This window comes from Pelodiscus sinensis, chromosome 2 (assembly GCF_052426305.1).
Source record: "Pelodiscus sinensis isolate ZL-2025 chromosome 2, ASM5242630v1, whole genome shotgun sequence".
Taxonomy (NCBI): Eukaryota; Metazoa; Chordata; order Testudines; family Trionychidae; genus Pelodiscus; species Pelodiscus sinensis.
The window spans coordinates 255599392-255617266 of record NC_143053.1 but is presented as its reverse complement, the minus strand read 5'-3'; the positions used below and the strand labels follow the sequence as shown (position 1 = coordinate 255617266).

Below are 17875 nucleotides of genomic sequence, written 5' to 3'. Positions count from 1 at the left end.
AATATGTATTTGAGATTTGACAGCAGCCATTTAAAAATCTGATAGATGACATAACACATATTGAGTAATGCCTTTTAAACATGCAAAATACATTTAAAAAAGTATTCTGAACTTTTTTACAGGGCTTGTAAAGTGGCCTAATAGTGATGGTATTTAGCCTTCCAACAGAGGTGTGTGTATAAGTATATCAGAATCTCCTAGTAGATCTTGGAACCTTTGACAGGTGATCCTGACAAGTTTGACCAGGAGGCTATCCAGTGCGGGCACTTCATCTGCCCCTCTCAGTACTGCCATGCTGCTCCTTCCCTTTACCTTGGAGGGTTCCCCTCTACCCATGGGAGCCTCCTGCTTGCCGTGTAGGGCACAGGAAAAAGGGTGGGGGTGCTGATATCAGGGTGCTTCTTCCCCCACCCTTTGCGCCATCTCCACAGAGCAGGTGGGGGCAGGGATGGAGAGAGTTTGCTGGCTACTTTTGGGAGTGGTGCACTGCCAGGGTAGGGATGAGTCTGTCTTAGTCCCCTTCACCACTGTCCGGAAACCACCTGTGGTAAGCAGTGCCCAGCTGGAGCCCACATTCTGAGCCCCAGTCCTGAACCCCTCCTGCACCCCAAGCCCCTACCCTAGCCCTGAGTCCCCCTGCACCCAAACTCTCTTCCAGAGCCTGAACTCCCTCCCTGCACCTCTACTCCCTGACCCATGCTCAGCTCAGAACACCTCCCACACTCCCAATCCTTTAGCCCAAGATCAGTTTCTGCATCCCTACCCTCTGCCCCCAGCCTGATAAGTGGGAGGGTGGGGGGGATGGAGTGAGCAAGGGCAGGGCCTTGGGGAAGATGTGGGAAGGGGGTAGGGCAAGGTTGTTTGGGTTTGAACTAGATCCTAGATTGCACTTAAATTCAAAAGTGATCTTATACTTGAAAAGGTTGGAGATCACTGCTGTAGAACAACGAAGTCCAAGTCTCACTTTTATTAATCCAGTCAAATGAACTGCTGTGAAGGCAGCAAGCCCAGTGGAATGCTTCCTGTCATTCACTCCCCCTCTCACCAAATAAGGATTGGCAGTGACCGTGGCGAAAAAAAGGAGACATCGACTGTTCTCAGCTGAAAAAACAGTGTTTTGAGGAAATAAGGGCTCTAGAAAGAAGGAAATGCATTCTTTTGCAAATGAGTCATGCCACAGTCTTTCTATTTGATGCAATGTTCATAAATTGGATTACCATTCTCTCTAGTAGCTCAATATTTTGACTGTACAGGAATATGAAACCAGCATTAAATTTTCATGAGCATCTTTTTAACAATGACGACAAAACAAATTTTAACTAGAAGTAAACCTAATACTAAAGGACAGTTTCCATACCATTTTATTAAACTTAAGTGAATTATATGTTGATGAGATTTCGGAATGGCAGCCTTTGAAGTGCAAAAGTTTCAGAGGGTTAGCCATGTTGGCTTGTAACTGGAAAAACTTAAACAACAAATAGTCCTTTAGCACCTTGGAGACTAACAAAAATGTAGATGGTATCATGTGCTTTCATGAGCACAACGTACTTCAGATGAATGGAGTTAAAGGGTCCAAGGTACAAATAAGTATTCCTTTGTAAAGGCAGGTTAACCAACGTGTTGGCTGTGAGAGGCTCCACGCAGACACTACAGTACAGATTGGAAACCACTGGGCTAGAATATTTTAAAGAATATAATAGCAGATATTAGAACCTTTTGTGAGTTTTTTTCAATGAAACTATATTATACTATACTATCCATAGCCCATTGCTAAACAACTCAAAGTAGATTCTGATCTCTTTGCATTACTCATTGCTAAGTATTTTGGGGGGTGGAGATGCAGTGACTGTCATGTTTTAGTCATTGAAACGAAGGCAAGTTCTATAATGTGGACTCTCTTAAACTTAAATTGCAAGGGGTAGTCGTAGGTCTCACTTGCCTGCTGCACATGTGCATAAACTTTCAGATCAATTCATTGTGTTAACAAATTACACTTGAATTGTCTTATTGTAGTAAACAAAAATCCTCTACAATTGTGCAGTATTTCATTGTATATTTGGCTATATTTTATTTTAAAATTTATACCTTCATTTTAAGTGTTAACTTTTCTGTTAGTGATGGTCATCTCTGCATATATTACTTGGGGATGTTAAAAGTGATTTAATAAGGTAACTAACTGCAAAAAATGTTTAGCAGTTATGCACACTGCGGGTTCTGCTGTATAAAGCTTAAACTTCATACTGCAGCAGGAGCTGGGCCCATGGATGCTGCTGGTTCTGCTCCCAGGGGCTCAGAGTTTAATGATGATATTAACCAATAAGCTAATGCTAATGCTTATTGGTTAAACACTAACATTCCTGATATTAATGGACACTTGAGACATCAGTTTCCAGGCAAAACTCTGACTTGTCTCCATCTACTAATTAAGGACAGATTTCCTTTGTGCCTTAAGTTCTTACCCTTTCTTGCTGGTAAAATGTGTCTTGAATGCTGTTGCAAAGTGGTGATTGTGTTTGCTTTATTTTCCATGTGATGAGTACTATTCTTTAGTAACTCTGTGCGCACCTCAGTTTCCCTGGTCACTGCACCCATGCCCGGATTGGGATTGGAATTTTAGGCATGACTCTCTCTTGGGAGGAGGATGCCCCAGGTAGGGATGTATGTGATGAGTTGACTATCCAATAATCCTTCGTCTATTGGGCAGTTTAGTTGCTTCTCTCTGCCTCTATACAAAGGCACGAAGGGAAGGGAGCAGGAGCTGACTTAAAAGCCAGCTCCCCCAGGAACCCATGCTAGCAGGGACTGTTTCAGTCCCCACAACTGCAGGTCCCCGGCTGTGCCTCTTCCTTTGAAATGTTCAAGAGCCACCAGAGCTCTTGTACATTTCAAAGGTGGAGGTATAGCAGAGCTCCCCCCTTATTGACTAATGGAGTAGTCAATGGAAATTCCATTGGCTACTTGATTAGCCAGTTAATCAACATTTAACATCCCGAGCCCCAGGCTTCTCAGGCCAGCACATTCACAAAGGCTCAGTGTAACATGAGCGTGGAAGGGGGTGCCAGCAGGTGGCACCTTTTGCCCTGGAAGCTGGACAGAGGAGGAGGCGGGGCTTCCTGTGGAGCCGGTTGCTGAATGTGAGTTAGTCTTGGCTGGTTTAAGATACAGGGAAGGGGCCTAGGCCCCTGTCAATGGACACCCCCCTCCCCCCGCCTGCAAGATAGTTTGTACTAGCTGATTCTGGTTCTTGTACTGACAAGTTTATTCTGCGCTGTATTCCTGTGAACTAATAAACCTTATATTCTACATGCTGGCTGTGGATGGGGGGGGCGGGGCGGGGGTGCAGGTCCTGGTGACTCCCCACACCTCGGTGACAGATACAACTTTAAGTTGAACACTATTATTCAGTGATTTGTTAAAGAATTTTAGTGCAGTAAACTGCAATAATTCCTATCTCTTAATTGACAAGGTAACATTTTATTGGACCAACGTCTGTTGGCAAGAGACAAGACTGCCCATTAAAAGATGCTACTTCACCCACCTTGTCTTGATAGTATCCTGGGACCCACTACAGCACTGAATATCCTTAAAATATAATGCTGAATTTGCTGATTGTAAGATCTTTTATTGCAAATATAGGGGTGTGTTAAGTACAGAGGTGTCGGTCTTAAAATTAGAAAAGCAGATATGTTAAAAGACTTATTTTAACCGTTTCAGATCAGAGCTCAGTTCGTTAATAGTCTCGGGGGGGTTGTCATGTTAGTTGTAAACTTAACAATGGTCCTGTAGCACCTTAGACCAGTGTTTCCCAATTGGTGCTCTGTGGAACCCTGGGGTTCCACAAAGCGAAAGTAAGGGTTCTGTGAGAACCCAGCATTGTCCCACCCCCTCATAAAGAAACAAGAGTATTTTGCAGGTTTTTTTGCTCAACCAATTCTGGCGGGGCTTTTTTTGGCCAAATTTTACTCTGGGAACCCTAGGGGTTCCTTGAAATTATTTTAAGCTGAAAAGGGTTCTGTGGCCAAATAAAATCGAGAAACACTGCCTTAGACTAACCAAAGATACAGATAGTATCATGAGCTTTCATGGGCACAACCCACTTCAGGTATCTGTCATCTGAAGAAGTGGGTTGTGCCCATGAAAGCTCATGATACTATCTGTCCATTAGAAATATATAGGTTAGTCTTCAAGGTGTTCTTTTGGCTGATACTTTTGCATACCCAATCACAACCAAAAGTCAGTGATATCTCAGTTTCAATAAAAACTAATTGATGCACTTTTGAGAAGTGTTAGTGCAAGGTACTCAGAGTAGTAAAGTGTGTAATTAATGTTGATAAATCATGTACAATTCAGTGTTTTCTTTGATTTAATAACTAACATTTGTATATTTTCAGTATTGAAAAAGATGGTGGTGCTGAGTGTCAGAAACAGACACTGAGTAAGCATGCTAACAAAACTCAGAAATACTTACGGCAGTTACCTTGTAATTAGGACTACCTATTCACCCCACTTGCCCAGTGCATTTTAATAGACTTAAGTATACCACGAGCACCTAACAGCTTTTGTTAGAATTTGTGTTCAGTTACTAGTCTATAGCTGTTAAGTAACCCATGTTACTATGCAAAATATCATCAGTAGTTATACATGCAGTGACTTGTAGATAAGAACAGATGATATTCACCCAAGAGTTCTGAAGAAACTCAAATATGCATTTGCAGAACTACTAGTTGTGGTATGTAACCTGTTGCTTAAATCCGTCTCTGTACCAGATGATTGGAGGGTAGTTAAAGTAACACAGTTTTTAAAAGAAGCTCTAGAGATAATGCTGATAATTAAAAGGCAGTGAGCCTCTCTTTGGTTAAAAACAAAGAACAAAGCTGTCAGACATATAGACTTGGTATACAGGGGAAGAGTCAGTGTGGCTTGTGTAAAAAGAAATTGCCTCACCAATCTATTAGAATTCTGAGGGTGTCAGCAAACAAGGTCTAAGCCAGGGTGAGGCAGCAACTATAGTGCACTGAGGCTTTCAAAGCAAGGTAAGCAGTCATGGGATAAGAGGGGAAACAAAGAAGAATAAATGATTAGTTTTCACAGTGGAGGAAATAAATAGCAGAGTCCTCCAAGAATCTTTGTGGAAACCTGTGCTGTTCAACATATCAAAGATATGGAAAGAGGCATAAATAGTGAGGTGCCAAAATTTACAGATAATACAAAATTACTCAAGATAACTTTGTAAATTAGTTACTCAAAAGCTGATTTATTTGTTTAAAATCTCACAAAACTGGGTGACTGAGCAACAAAACGGCAGGTGAAATTGTATTATAAATGCAGTGATACAGGCCATGTCTACATTGGCAGATGTAGAAAGCTGCAGGAAAACAGCTGTCATGTGTTCACACTGTGCTGCTTGTGATGGTGGAGCATATGCGTATTTGCAGCGCCACAGAGCAGTGCATTGGGGTAACTCATGGTGCAACTGATTGCAGGGTGCTTTGGGAAGGGTTTGCAATACAGCATGGCACACGATGCAGGTTTCCCAATCCTGTTGCTCCATGGTCATCCCACTACAGTGACAGAAGTCAGGAAAAGTGGGGGAGTATGACAGGGAGTGTGTGCGGACAAGGGGGAACTGTTTTGGTCTGTGTCTTGTGTAAATTCAGTTTAAGAAGCAACCCCTTCTGAGATGGGGAGGGGAAAACCCAGACATCCCTCCCTGACTTGTTGCACAGCAGTCCCTCTACACACAGACACCCGCCTCTATGTTGAACAGTGCAAGCATTTCATCTGAATGGTTTAGTCTGTGTCCTGGAGCAAATCAGCAGAACATGCAGGCTTCTGAAAGGTACATGCGCTTGCCTGTGGGGCAAATAGAAGAGTTCCAAACAAAGACCAGAAGGGACTTATGGGATTATGGGCCATTTCTGGAGGGTTGTCACAACGCAGCAAACAATTCAAATGTCCACACTGGCTCCCGGTCCTGTATTCAGTACTGCTCTACACTATAAAGCTAACAATTTATGAACCATTAGAAGGATAGATAATAAAACAGAAAATATCATAATTCCACTGACTAAATCCCTGGTGTTCCCATGCCTTGAACTAGGTATGTAAGTGACTGGTCGACTATCCGATGACTATCCGATAAACTTTTGTTTGACACACTAGTCACCCCCTCGTGTTCCCCCCCTTGCTGACCCTATCAGAAAGAGGCAGCAAGAGGGGAACGAGGTACTGGAGGGAGCCAGCGTAAGTCTGTTCCCTCCAGCTCTGTGAAAGGGGGCAGGAGCATGACAGCAGCATTCCACCTGTAAAATATACAAAAGCCCCAGCAGGGGCTCTTGTGCATTTCAAAGATTGAAATGCCACATGGAACCCAAGGCCAGCAGCATTTCAATCTTTGAAATGCACAAGAACCCCAGCTGAGGCTCTTCCACACTTCAGAGGTGGAATGCCACACTAGTCCTTGTCCACTAATCGAATAGTTGATGGAAATCTCATTGACTACTTAAGAACATAACAATGGCCATAGGTCCATCTAGCCCAGTATCCTTTCTGTCAACAGTGGCCAGTGCTAGGTGCCCAGGGGGTAGACTGAAGACAATGATCAAGCGATTTGTCTCCTGCCATCCTTCTCCAGCCTTTGATGGCTAGAGGCACCATTCCTTACCCCCAGCTAATAGCCTTTTATGGACCTAACCTCCATGAATTTATATAGCTCTTTTTTAAACTCTGTTATAGTCCTAGCCTTCACAGCCTCCTCTGGCAAAGAGTTCCAAGGTTGACTGTGTGCTATGGGAAGAAGAACTCTCTTTTGTTCATTTGGTGTCCTCTAGTTCTTATATTATGGTAACAGGTAAATAACTTTTCTTTATTCACCCTCTCTATACCACTCATAATCTTATATACCTCTCTCATATTCCCCCTCAGTCTCCTCTTTTCTAAACTGAAAAGTCCCAGTCTCTTTAGCCTCTCCTCATACGGGACCGGTTCCAAACCCGTAATTTTAGTTGCTCTTTTCTGAACCTTTTCTAATGCCAAAATATCTTTTTTGAGGTGCGGGGACCATATCTGTATGCAGTATTCAAGGTGTTGGCGTACTATAGTTTTATATAGGGACAGTAAGATATTCTTCGTCTTATTTTCTAACCCCTTTTAAAATTTCTAGCATCCTATTTGCTTTTTTGACTGCCACTGCACACTGCGTGGACGTTTTCAGAGAACTCCACGTTAACTCCAAGATCTCTTTCCTGATTAGCTGTAGCTAAATTAGCCCCTATCATATTGTATGTGTAGTTGAGGTTTTTTCCAATGTGCATTACTTTACACTTATCCACATTAAATTTCATTTGCCATTTTGTTGCCCAGTCACTCAGTTTTCTGAGATCTTTATGCAGTTCTTCACAGTCAAGACCAAAGCAGACAACCTTGAACAGTTTAGTATTGTCCACAAACTTTACCACCTCACTGCATACCCCTTTCTGTAGATCCGTGGTCCCCAACACGGTGCCCGCGGGCGCATTTCTCTGCACTCGCCAAGTGCTCAGGGCTGGCCTGGCCCCGGGGGCGCCGCGGATTCATGCACCGCGGCGCATGGGGGGGGGGAAGCGCTAGCGCCGGCCCCGGGCGCGCGGTGCTTGGGGGAGGAGAGGGAGGGGAGAGAGCGCCGGCCCCGGGCGCGCGGCGCTTGGGGGAGGAGAGGGAGGGGAGAGAGCGCCGGCCCCGGAATGCGGCTATGGGGGGGGCCAGCGCCCGGCGGCCGAACGGCCACGCCCCCTGGCGCCCGGCAACCCCAAATGGTTGGGGACCACTGCTGTAGATTGTTTATGAATAAGTTGAATAGGATTGGTCCTAGGACTGACGTTTGGGGAACACCTCTAGTTACACCTCTCCATTCTGAAAATTTACAATTTATTCCTACCCTTTGTTTCCTGTCTTTTTAACCAGTTCTCAATCCATGAAAGGATCTTCCCTCTTATCCCATGACAACCTAATTTACACAAAAGCCTTTGGTGAGGGATCTTGTCAAAGGTTTTCTGGAAATCTTACTATATCTACTGGATCCCCCTTGTCCATATATTTAACCCCTTCAAAGAACTCTAATAGATTAGTAAGATATGATCTCCCTTTACAGAAACCATGTTGACTTTTGCCGAACAAATTATGTTGTTCTATGTGTCTGACAATTTTATTCTTTACTGTTGTTTCAACTGATAGTCTGACTTTAGACTTACTGGTCTGTAATTGCCATGGTCACCTCTAGAGCCCTTTTTAAATATTGGCGGTGTTAGCTGTCTTCCAGTCCTTGGGTACAGAAGCTGATTTAAAAAATAGGTTACAAACCATAGTTAACTTGATTAGTTTGTTGAAATTTAATATCCCTACCTTGAACACACTGCTGTTCTGATCAACCCATTTCAAAAGTGTTAGAATTGGAAAAGTACTTTGTGTGGCAAGATTTAAAAGATTGGGACTGTTCAGCTTAGAGAGGTGATTAAGAGGATTGTGATAGAGGTTTATACAATCATAAATGGTGTGGAGAAAGTGAATTAGGAAGTGCTATTTACCCCTTCACAGAACACAGTCAGGTTGAAATGAATATGCAACAAGTTTAAAACAAAGGTGATTCAGTACTACTTCACAGAAGGCACAGTCAACCTGTGGAACTCATTGCCAGGGGATGTTGTGGAGGCCAAAAGTATAACTGGCCTCAAGTTCACAGAAGATTGGTCCATCAATGTCTACTAGCTGAGATTGTCAGGGACACAGCCCCATGCTCTGGGTATCCCTAAGCTGGGGCTGAACAACAGGGGACGGACCATTCAATTACTACCCTTGTTCATTCCCTCAAACATCTGACACCTGCTGCTGTCCAAGACCAGATACTGAGCGAGAGACCATTTGTCTGACCTAATATATTCATTTGTATGTTCTTATTTTAATGGTCTTGAATTTCTTCTCTAGATTTCATTGGCCAGTGAGGAAACATATATCTTGAAGCATGGGGAATATTTTTGCTAACCTCTTCAAAGGCCTCTTTGGCAAAAAAGAAATGCGCATTCTTATGGTTGGTCTGGATGCTGCAGGAAAGACAACAATTTTGTACAAACTTAAGCTTGGTGAAATAGTAACTACTATCCCTACTATAGGTAAGAGATTTAAATATTGCTTGCTTTTTTACACTTTGTGGTCCCTGTGACATTGGTTGCATCAGTTAGCTGGTTTCATGCTGTAGCTGCAGTGATGGTTTGCCTTTCATAAACTGGGGTGGAGCCAGTACAATTAATTCTTTGGAAGAGAATATCTGACTGCTTTTTAATTCCATTTCTTCCTTCTGGCCAATATAGGGGGAGCCATTTTTGATAGGTTAGGGAAGTCTCACCCGTCTCTGAAGGGTACCATGACCACGAAGCATGTGGAGGATGGGGGTGAGAGAACAGAGTGGCTGTTCTGGGGAAGTGGAATGCTCAGAGGAGAGAATGAGATCAGTAAAATCTGAAGGTCAGGTACCAAGGAATAGTCAAGTCCCAGATGAGGAGCCATTCATAGGGACTTGGGATGGTGAGAGAAATGGCTTAGTCACATTGAGGTCTTGAGAGGAAAAGTGTGAAAATGCAGCATCTAAATGGGATTTCACACACTACCCTTTTATGATCCATCCCTACTCAGAAGTTAAAGACTATAGTATCTTGTTGCTCAATCAACTCTTTTGTCTCCATTTCTATTTCAGGTTTCAATGTAGAAACAGTAGAATACAAGAACATTAGCTTCACCGTGTGGGATGTAGGTGGTCAGGATAAGATCAGACCTCTCTGGCGCCATTATTTCCAGAATACACAAGGTGAGTCCTTAGCTAAATGACTGTTAAATATACTTGTGTAAACTTTTTTCCTGAATAGCTTATTGCATGAAGCATAAGCCAAAGCATCAAACTCTACTATTCATTCAAGGATTTGATAAGTGTGTACCAATCTAAAACTTCAATGACTTTGTTTCCGTTTCCAAATTTGATGAATGTAGATTTAAAAATAACAGCTGTTCCTTTAAAACGCCTAATCAGCTCTGCTGCTTACCTGTCAAATCCATAGTTCAGAGTTTTCCTCTGGAAGAACTGAAAATCTGCTTTTAAACGAATGAGAGAATTTAGGAAGCTATGCTCCTTTCTAAGTATTTATCTCTACAGGAGATACCTTCTGTCCTTAACTCATGGATCTGTGTTAAGAGGAATTGATGTCAATACACTTACAATACAAACTCTATAGCAACTTCTCTGCCCTATAATAATTGTTTTTAAAGAAAACTTAGAACTAAAACTACAAAAAGTGTGTGTGTAACGTGTAACCTGAAAGCTGTTCTGTCCCAAAATCAGGAGGAAATCTATGCATAGTCAGCATTTGTTGGTACTTGACATTCTCAAACGAAAGAAATAATAGTGGCCTGATACATGTTGAGCAGTTGATTTATCTGTTAAATCTTCAAAATACTACAATGGTAGCCTTGATTTCTCTACCCCCCCCCCCCCCCTCCTTCCCCACCCATTACATAGATATTAAGAATTATTTCTGGTATACATCTTGGTTTTTAATTTTTTTTTTTTGCAGGTTTGATTTTTGTGGTTGACAGTAATGACAGAGAACGAGTTAATGAGGCCCGAGAAGAGCTTATGAGAATGTTGGCAGAAGATGAGCTTAGAGATGCAGTCTTATTAGTGTTTGCTAACAAACAGGTATGCATTAGCAAGTGATCTTAGTGACTTTGATTAAAACAACATTCAGAAGTCCTGAAATAGTTGTGCAAAAATGTTTAGTAGCCAGTGATGTAGCAGTCTTACAAATCACATGACAATTAAGGCATGTGACCGACTGAAAGGGTAGTCAGTACAGTGTCATATTTGCACTGATCTGTAGCTCCTTGAGGTTCTCTGTAAAGTGACTCCATAGAAGTGACAGTATTTATATTTTTGTCACTAATTTCCATATGAAATTCTCAGCTTTTTACTAAATATGCTGCCATCTTGAATTTAAGTTAATTTACAGGTAGTTTCTGCTTTTGTGCTTGTCTGGGTTTTCCCAGGCAGCTAGGAAACCAGCTACACAGTAAACTGAAAGTGGCTTATCTAATCAAGTGGTTCCCAAACTTTTCAGCATCGCACACCTTTTTTGATTTTTGAGAAACCCTCACCGTGCCCTCTTCTCCTCCCCCCCCCCCCCCCATAGCAGCAAAACTTGAGCTCGCCCCCCCCCCCAAAAGGAATTGACTGGGGCCGAAAAACAGTCGCGGACCCTTTCATTCCCAGGACCAGTGTGGTTTTAAAAAAAAAAGTGCACAGAAAAGTTTGACTGGGGGGAGGTTGCCCTTTTAAGAACAGAGCAGGCATTGCCTTTTTAAGGTGGCCATTTTGAAGTCTTCCCGGGACACTCCATCCTTGTCCCAGCCAGCCTGAGCTGTGTATGTTCTGGCAGACGCCCGAGCCAGGACAAACAGAAAATACCGGACATTTCACATGGTATCTTCTGATTTCCCACCCCCACCCCAGACGGATCAGGCTCTTGCCTCACGCCCCCTGCTGGGGGATGCACCCCCTAGTTTGGGAACCTATGATGTAATCCATTAGTTATGATAAATTTAGGGGCGGCTGCCAGCAACTGGTGCCCTAGGCGAGCCATGCAATCGGCACCTATCGACTGAGGGTTTTAGTTCTGGGCTGGGGATGGAGTTCTGGGGCTGGGGAGAGGGAGAGATTCTCCCAAGATCCCACCCCCACCAGAGAGGAGCCGGCATGTACCAACTCCCTCCTCCCCCTGTGGGGCAGAGGAAACAACCCCCCCCCCCCCCCGGGGCAGACCCCTTCCCCTCCCCCCAGTGGCACAGGGGAAACCCCCCCGTGCACTGCCTCTCCCAGTATTTACCCCCCTCCTGGCCGCAGGGAAGCCGTGCTCCAGATGAGGCATGGGAAATGGAAAGGGCAGGGTTTTGAATTTGGCGCCCCATGCAACTTGGCGCTGTCGGCGACTGCCTAGTTTGCCTGTAGGCACAGGTCACCCCTGGGTGCCATGTAATAGGTACAAAAATTCTGTTGATTCTTTGTGGTCAGCCTTTGAATCGCAAGGTCTGCAGACTCCTCATAGGCTCATCTTAGCTGGATTTCCTATCTCATATCTCCGCCAGTAGTGCTTGGTTGATTCAGATTAAATCCTCACTAAAGCCATGTACAGGTTGAACCCCTCTAGTCTGGCACCCGTGGGACCTGACCAGTGCTGAACCAGAGAATTTTCCAAACCACAGGAGGTCAATATTGTCTAGCAGCATTGCCAGCACTTCCACTGCAGACTGGGCTCTTAGAAGACTTTTTGGGGTAAATTGAAGCTAAATAACAGCACAGAGCCAGAACAGGTGACTGTAAACAAACTTTATGGGACCCTGGGAAACTTGGCCACACCCATAAGTGGACATCTGGCAAACTAAAATCATAAATGCTGGGCCACGGAGGCTGCCGGACTAGAGGTTCAACCTGTAACTGGATTGCAGATTAGAACATACACAATTAATTCACTTTTCTGTGTGAGAATAAAGTTCAGCTGACTCTGTTTTTTGGGCTACTGCCATTACACGCAGTAAGTCATTGTTGAAGTCATCAGGAAAGACTGAAGGTAGGCAGGGAGCAGAGTTGTTAAGTGCTATTTCTGCCTGCTCTTCAGAACAGTACTTCAAGCTTTTCAGAAAAATCCCATTTCCTCAGCTGTGGAGAGACCCTCCTACATACATGGGAACTCACTGGGCAGGCTCCCAGCTAGCCTGAAACAGTAGTCCTGAAGTGTGAAATGTCTTCTCTTAGTACATGTTAATTTTGCATCTTAATGAGATTCCATGTCAGCATTAACCATTTTGCTGTTGCTCTCTTAGCAGGAGCATCCAGCAGTTAAAGAATTTTCAATAGCTTGAAGAGTTTTACCCCTTTCTCTACTCTGATCCCTGACTGTAAGATTCCCTTTTTCAAAAATTACATTACCAGAGTTAACAGAAAGCTGTTACTTTGAATCTACAGCTGAGAGCAGAGATTTACAAATGTGTAATTTAAATTCTTCAAAAGTGCTAAATGAAAATTTAACTGCTAATTTAACTAAAGGTAAATCTTTAGAAATCCTTCCTGTTAAATGAAATGCAGAACTCATTTTATTAAATGAATCAGCTTCCCTTTTCCTAATAAATAAGGGGGGGGGGGGCAAACTTCATAAGATGCAATAAATACCTTTTTCTAACTCTCATGTTAAACTTCTCAAAAATATTCAGGCAGTATGTAACTACCCTATGATGTTATGCAAATACTACAGGTGTTCATTTAAGTCCTCCTTGGTTTCTTACCTTGTCCTATGTGAACACTTTAACTGAAGTATGCAAAGGATTTTTCTAAATGGAAAATAACTTCCATTTTCCCGTCACTCAGGACCTCCCTAATGCGATGAATGCAGCAGAAATTACAGACAAACTTGGACTCCATTCTCTTCGTCACAGGAACTGGTATATCCAGGCTACCTGCGCCACTAGTGGAGATGGTCTCTATGAAGGACTGGACTGGTTGTCCAATCAGCTCCGAAACCAGAAATGAAACAATAAAACTTCTTCTTCCCTCTCTTCCACCCCTCCCTTTTATTTCCTCCTCTTCACCCTTCGCTTTACTCTAATGTGGCAAACTGTGCTACTTTGTGGTATTGAGTGCCGGAAGCTGTTTTCATTACTTTTGTCACAGTACGTATTGCACCATGCTGTAAATGTGGCAAATACAAGCCTGGAAACAGTTAGGTTTCTTATTTAATGTAAATAGTCTTTGTTTCCAATGAGGCAGTTTCTGGTACTCCTATGCAATATTACTCAGCTTTTTTATTGTAAAGAATCAACTCACTGTTTAGTACTGGGAAGCGATTTAAGTGGATTAACATAGGGTTGCCAGTGTGCAATAGAGCTGAATACTATCCCCATTGGTTTGTGAGATCTGTGTTGAGATCCATTTTGGTGGTTGGTTTTTAACCTGAACTCTCTATTTTTTAAGTAGCTAAAGGAAAGTAAAACACTTGAACACATAAGTCTGTTGGACATAATTTCTGTGGTTCCAGTTTGGATACCAGTGATTTTTAATTCTTTGGACATGGCAAAACAGAAATGAAACCAAGCTTCATCTGGTTAAAATATAGGTCCATGTCACTGCTGGGTCTCTGGATCTTTCTGTAGTTCCTAGCATGTGTGATCAGAGGTTTGTTCGAACTGGTTTAGAACAGTTTGCAAATGAATTCATACAACTTAAACCTCTGTATTTCGCTTCAGAAAAGGTTGATATTGTGATCTCCCATTAGACTTGAATTTCTGGGAGAATCGCCTTTTTAGCCTGGTGCATTCTATGTGAAGTGTGGTTTTTACTTTTCTTGTGTATAAACCACTTCAGAAGGCAAAATCTTTCCACAGAAAGCACAGCCTCTATCGGTCCTGAGCTCTATAGTTAGAAAGTACTGTACGTAAATAAGAAATGCCATGAAACTCACCAAACATCTATGTATAGTGTCTAGAAAAAAGCATGAGAGTCTGGAGAGTCATTCCATTCTAGAAGTATTCAATCCCATTTTGGAACAACCCCATATCTGTATATGTGTGAAAACCCTTGGCATCCCTCATACTGCAAGGTTCAGATTTGCCATCAGAAAATCTCTTTACTTTTTTCTTTTGTATTTTGATAAACACTGAAGAATCTGGAGCTGTTGAGAACATTAAACTTGAGGAACTATCAAAACTGGTTTGTTTAGTGTTGCGGAAACCTTTATGCTTTCAATACACAATTAGTAATCAACTGTTTTGTATACTTGTTTCAGTTTTCATTTTGACAAACAAGCACTGTAATTAAAGCTATTAGAATAAAATCTCTTAACTATTTCATGTTTTTGTCTTGCTGTTGTTTGATGACCTTTGCAGAATCATAATGAAATGTTTGAACAAAAGGTTTCTTGAAACTTGCACTAATATTTATAGATCACAGTGCTTCCAGCCTTGGAATCTCCTTGTCTGTTGTACAGGAGGCCAGACCATAACTCCCCAAAATAATTCCTCGAGCAGATCTATTAGGAAAACATCTGCACTGATTTAAAGATTGCAGTTGGGGGGGGGGAGGGGTGCTCACTGGATTTTAATCTACCCTTTGTCATACGTCCAAGCAGGAAAGTAAGGAGGGTTGATCTGAAAATAACCCGCATCTCTTAGCTAGTACAAGGTGGCTAATACAATCTTAGCATCCCAACAGTGTCTCCTTCTGGGGGTGAAGTCCCACTAAAAATGCCCTCGCCTGTCAAACACGTTATAGCATGGCTGCTGTAACTGTTCCCAAGGGACTACAGTGAACGTGGCTGTGGGCTGGAGCAAAGCCATCTGTCGAGGAATACTGCAAATCCTGCAGCATGTTGGCTTTGTATGGTAGACTCAGAGCAGATGCATAGCAAGCAAAAAAAAAGCCTCTGAGGAGCTGATTTCAGGTGAGTTCTTGTGGGTACTGGGGTCTTCATTACAACTACTTCCTGCTTCAACAGATTTGGGCGGAATGTTGATCTTGAGGGGGAAATCCAGTGAGAAGGGATTCAGAGCAAGGGACAAGGTGTTCTTTTTTGGGGTCTGGAGCTCAGTTCCTATGTGCTGCTGCACAGCTGTTTTCTCAGCTCCACTCAGAAGTTCAAAGCACCCACACAGGCAGTGAGCTCAGCTGACCAGCGAAGAGAAGGGCGTTGTCTTGCTGAGCAGCAGCTAAACTGAGCAGCTCCCAGAGCAGATAGAGGGAGGTGAGAAGAGAATAAGTGTCTGGGGGGAAGGGATTAATTGGCGGAGGGGAATTGAGTCCCATCTGTGCAAGAGGGGAGGGGGCAGAAACTCAGTGCACTTAAGCCTCCTGGGAATGGAGGAGATGAGGGACTGACTGCAAGGGATAGGTAGAGGGGGAGTGTTGGCTTTGGGGCAAATGTGAGGGGGGAGGTGCTATGAGGTGGGGGACGTGTGGGTAATTTTGTGCTTTGTCCTGTCCTAACTCCCAGCTAGACTGCTGGTGCTTGCTAGTTTGGGAAGCGGGATTTTTTCCTAGCCCTAACCTGGGCTGGCAGGGAGCAGATTGCACAGGGGTAGGTGTGGGAAAGAGGGTGGGTGGGTGCTGGCATCTGCGTAGTGAGGTGGAGGGGGGTTTTGGGGTGTCCTACTTGCTGCAGTCCTGCCTAGCTGGGGTTGGGGGAGGAAGGGGGGGAAGAGGACCGCAAGCTGTATTGTGTGTGCTAGGAGGACATCTGCATGATTACATTTCAAAGAAAGATTACATAGGTGTTAATGGTTTATGGTAAGAAAAAAAAATTAACAATTTTTTTGGAATGTTTCAGATATCTAAAACTCGGACCTTACTGATTTAAAAAAAAATCCTGTGTTACTAATTAATACATGGCATATTGTGTTACATTAAGGCCAGATCTTTGCTATGTGGTAGAGTTCTGGCTCAGTCAGAAGCAGCAAGTACTAGTTGTGATTGCTAGTTTTGTAGGATGAAACCTTATTTGCAAGCTCTTTGAAACAAGCATCCATCTACAAACTAGGGATGTTAAATATTGCTTAATTGAATAGTCAAGTAATCTCATGAATTCTTATCAGTTAGTGCACTATTCTATAGTCCTTGGGGGTGGAGCCAGCAGCAGTGCAGGGTGCCAGGTGGGAACTAGTCCATGAGGGGAGCCAGTTTTAAAAACTAGCTCTTCTTGTGGACCAGCTGCTTGTTGCTCTGTGCTGCTGCCTCTGATAGAGGCAGCAGTAGGGGGTGGGATCTGAGCTCCCAGACCCAGAGTGAGCCAGAACTGAGCTGGGCTGCTGTCCAGCCTGCTAAAAAAAATTTACTGGGTGGGGGAGAAATGCATGTAGTCTATAGCATTAACCTATAAACTTTTGCTTATCAGTTAATCTACACTATTACATCCCTGCTACAAATCCTGAAGCTGTGTGTTAATTTGTTCTGGGGCTTCTACTCTTTGAGTTTTGTTAGTCTCTAAGGTGCTGCAGGACAACTTGTTGTTAGTCTGCAACTGAAAAAACACGGCTACCACTTGGAGTTGATGACACACACAAGCTGAAAGTTTCAAACCAGGAGAACTTTTATCTGTTTTCACAGCATGAGTCCTAAGCATTCTCCAGAGAAATTGTATGAGCCTTAGTGAATGCCTTTTACTCTCCTTTCCAGTGTCAGTACATACTGTATTAGTTGTGCTGTCCTTGAGAATACTATTTCTAGTTAACTCGTAGATTTGTTTAGCATCTTAAAGCTGAGTTGTGTGGATAATATGCATTTTGGTGTGTTTACTAGCTTGAGTTGTTAGGATGATGATATGTGTACTCCAAGGGTAATGTTACTTTATTTGATTTCCTGTTACATTTTGTAACCATTGCTCCTTGTTAATTATCCCTTATTTTAATATATTCTACACATATGGACTTCTCGAGGGACAGATTTTTTTTTGTATTGGCGGTGCACTTCTACATGCTACCACAGTATTGGTGTTGCACATAAGACATTTAAACAGACCCAAGGATAGAAAATGTTGGAGGGAACACTGGTGTGGATTTCTAAACAGGGGCAGCATTCTGATCTGGGAGGAGGGTTTAGCCAGCCTGGAGAGTGGGAGAATGGATTGTGGATGGTGTGTGGGTAGGGTGGGTGGTTGAACTGGGGGAAGGCAGGAGGAAGAAATGGATAAGCAAGGTATTGGAAAGGTATAGAGCAAGGCCTGAGCAGGAGACCATACAGGATCTGTAGGCCTGTTTTTAAAGGTGGTTAGGAACCCCTCAGCACTGATCTCCGATCCAAACGCTTTCGGCTGACTTT

The 17875-nt window shown here is 43.2% G+C and overlaps 1 protein-coding gene across 1 annotated transcript in view; it reads left to right on the top strand.

The window, feature by feature from the left end:
- ARF1 (ARF GTPase 1) overlaps positions 1–14916 on the top strand; it is a 29432-nt gene extending 14516 nt beyond the window's left edge. Inside the window, exons 2-5 of the mRNA XM_075922960.2 lie at positions 8959–9143; positions 9725–9835; positions 10596–10720; positions 13439–14916. Coding sequence (XP_075779075.1) covers positions 8996–9143; positions 9725–9835; positions 10596–10720; positions 13439–13600 — 546 coding nt within the window. The 5' untranslated portion in view covers positions 8959–8995 and the 3' untranslated portion in view covers positions 13601–14916. The remainder of the gene's footprint in view (positions 1–8958; positions 9144–9724; positions 9836–10595; positions 10721–13438) is intronic.
- The last annotated feature ends 2959 nt before the right edge of the window (positions 14917–17875 follow it).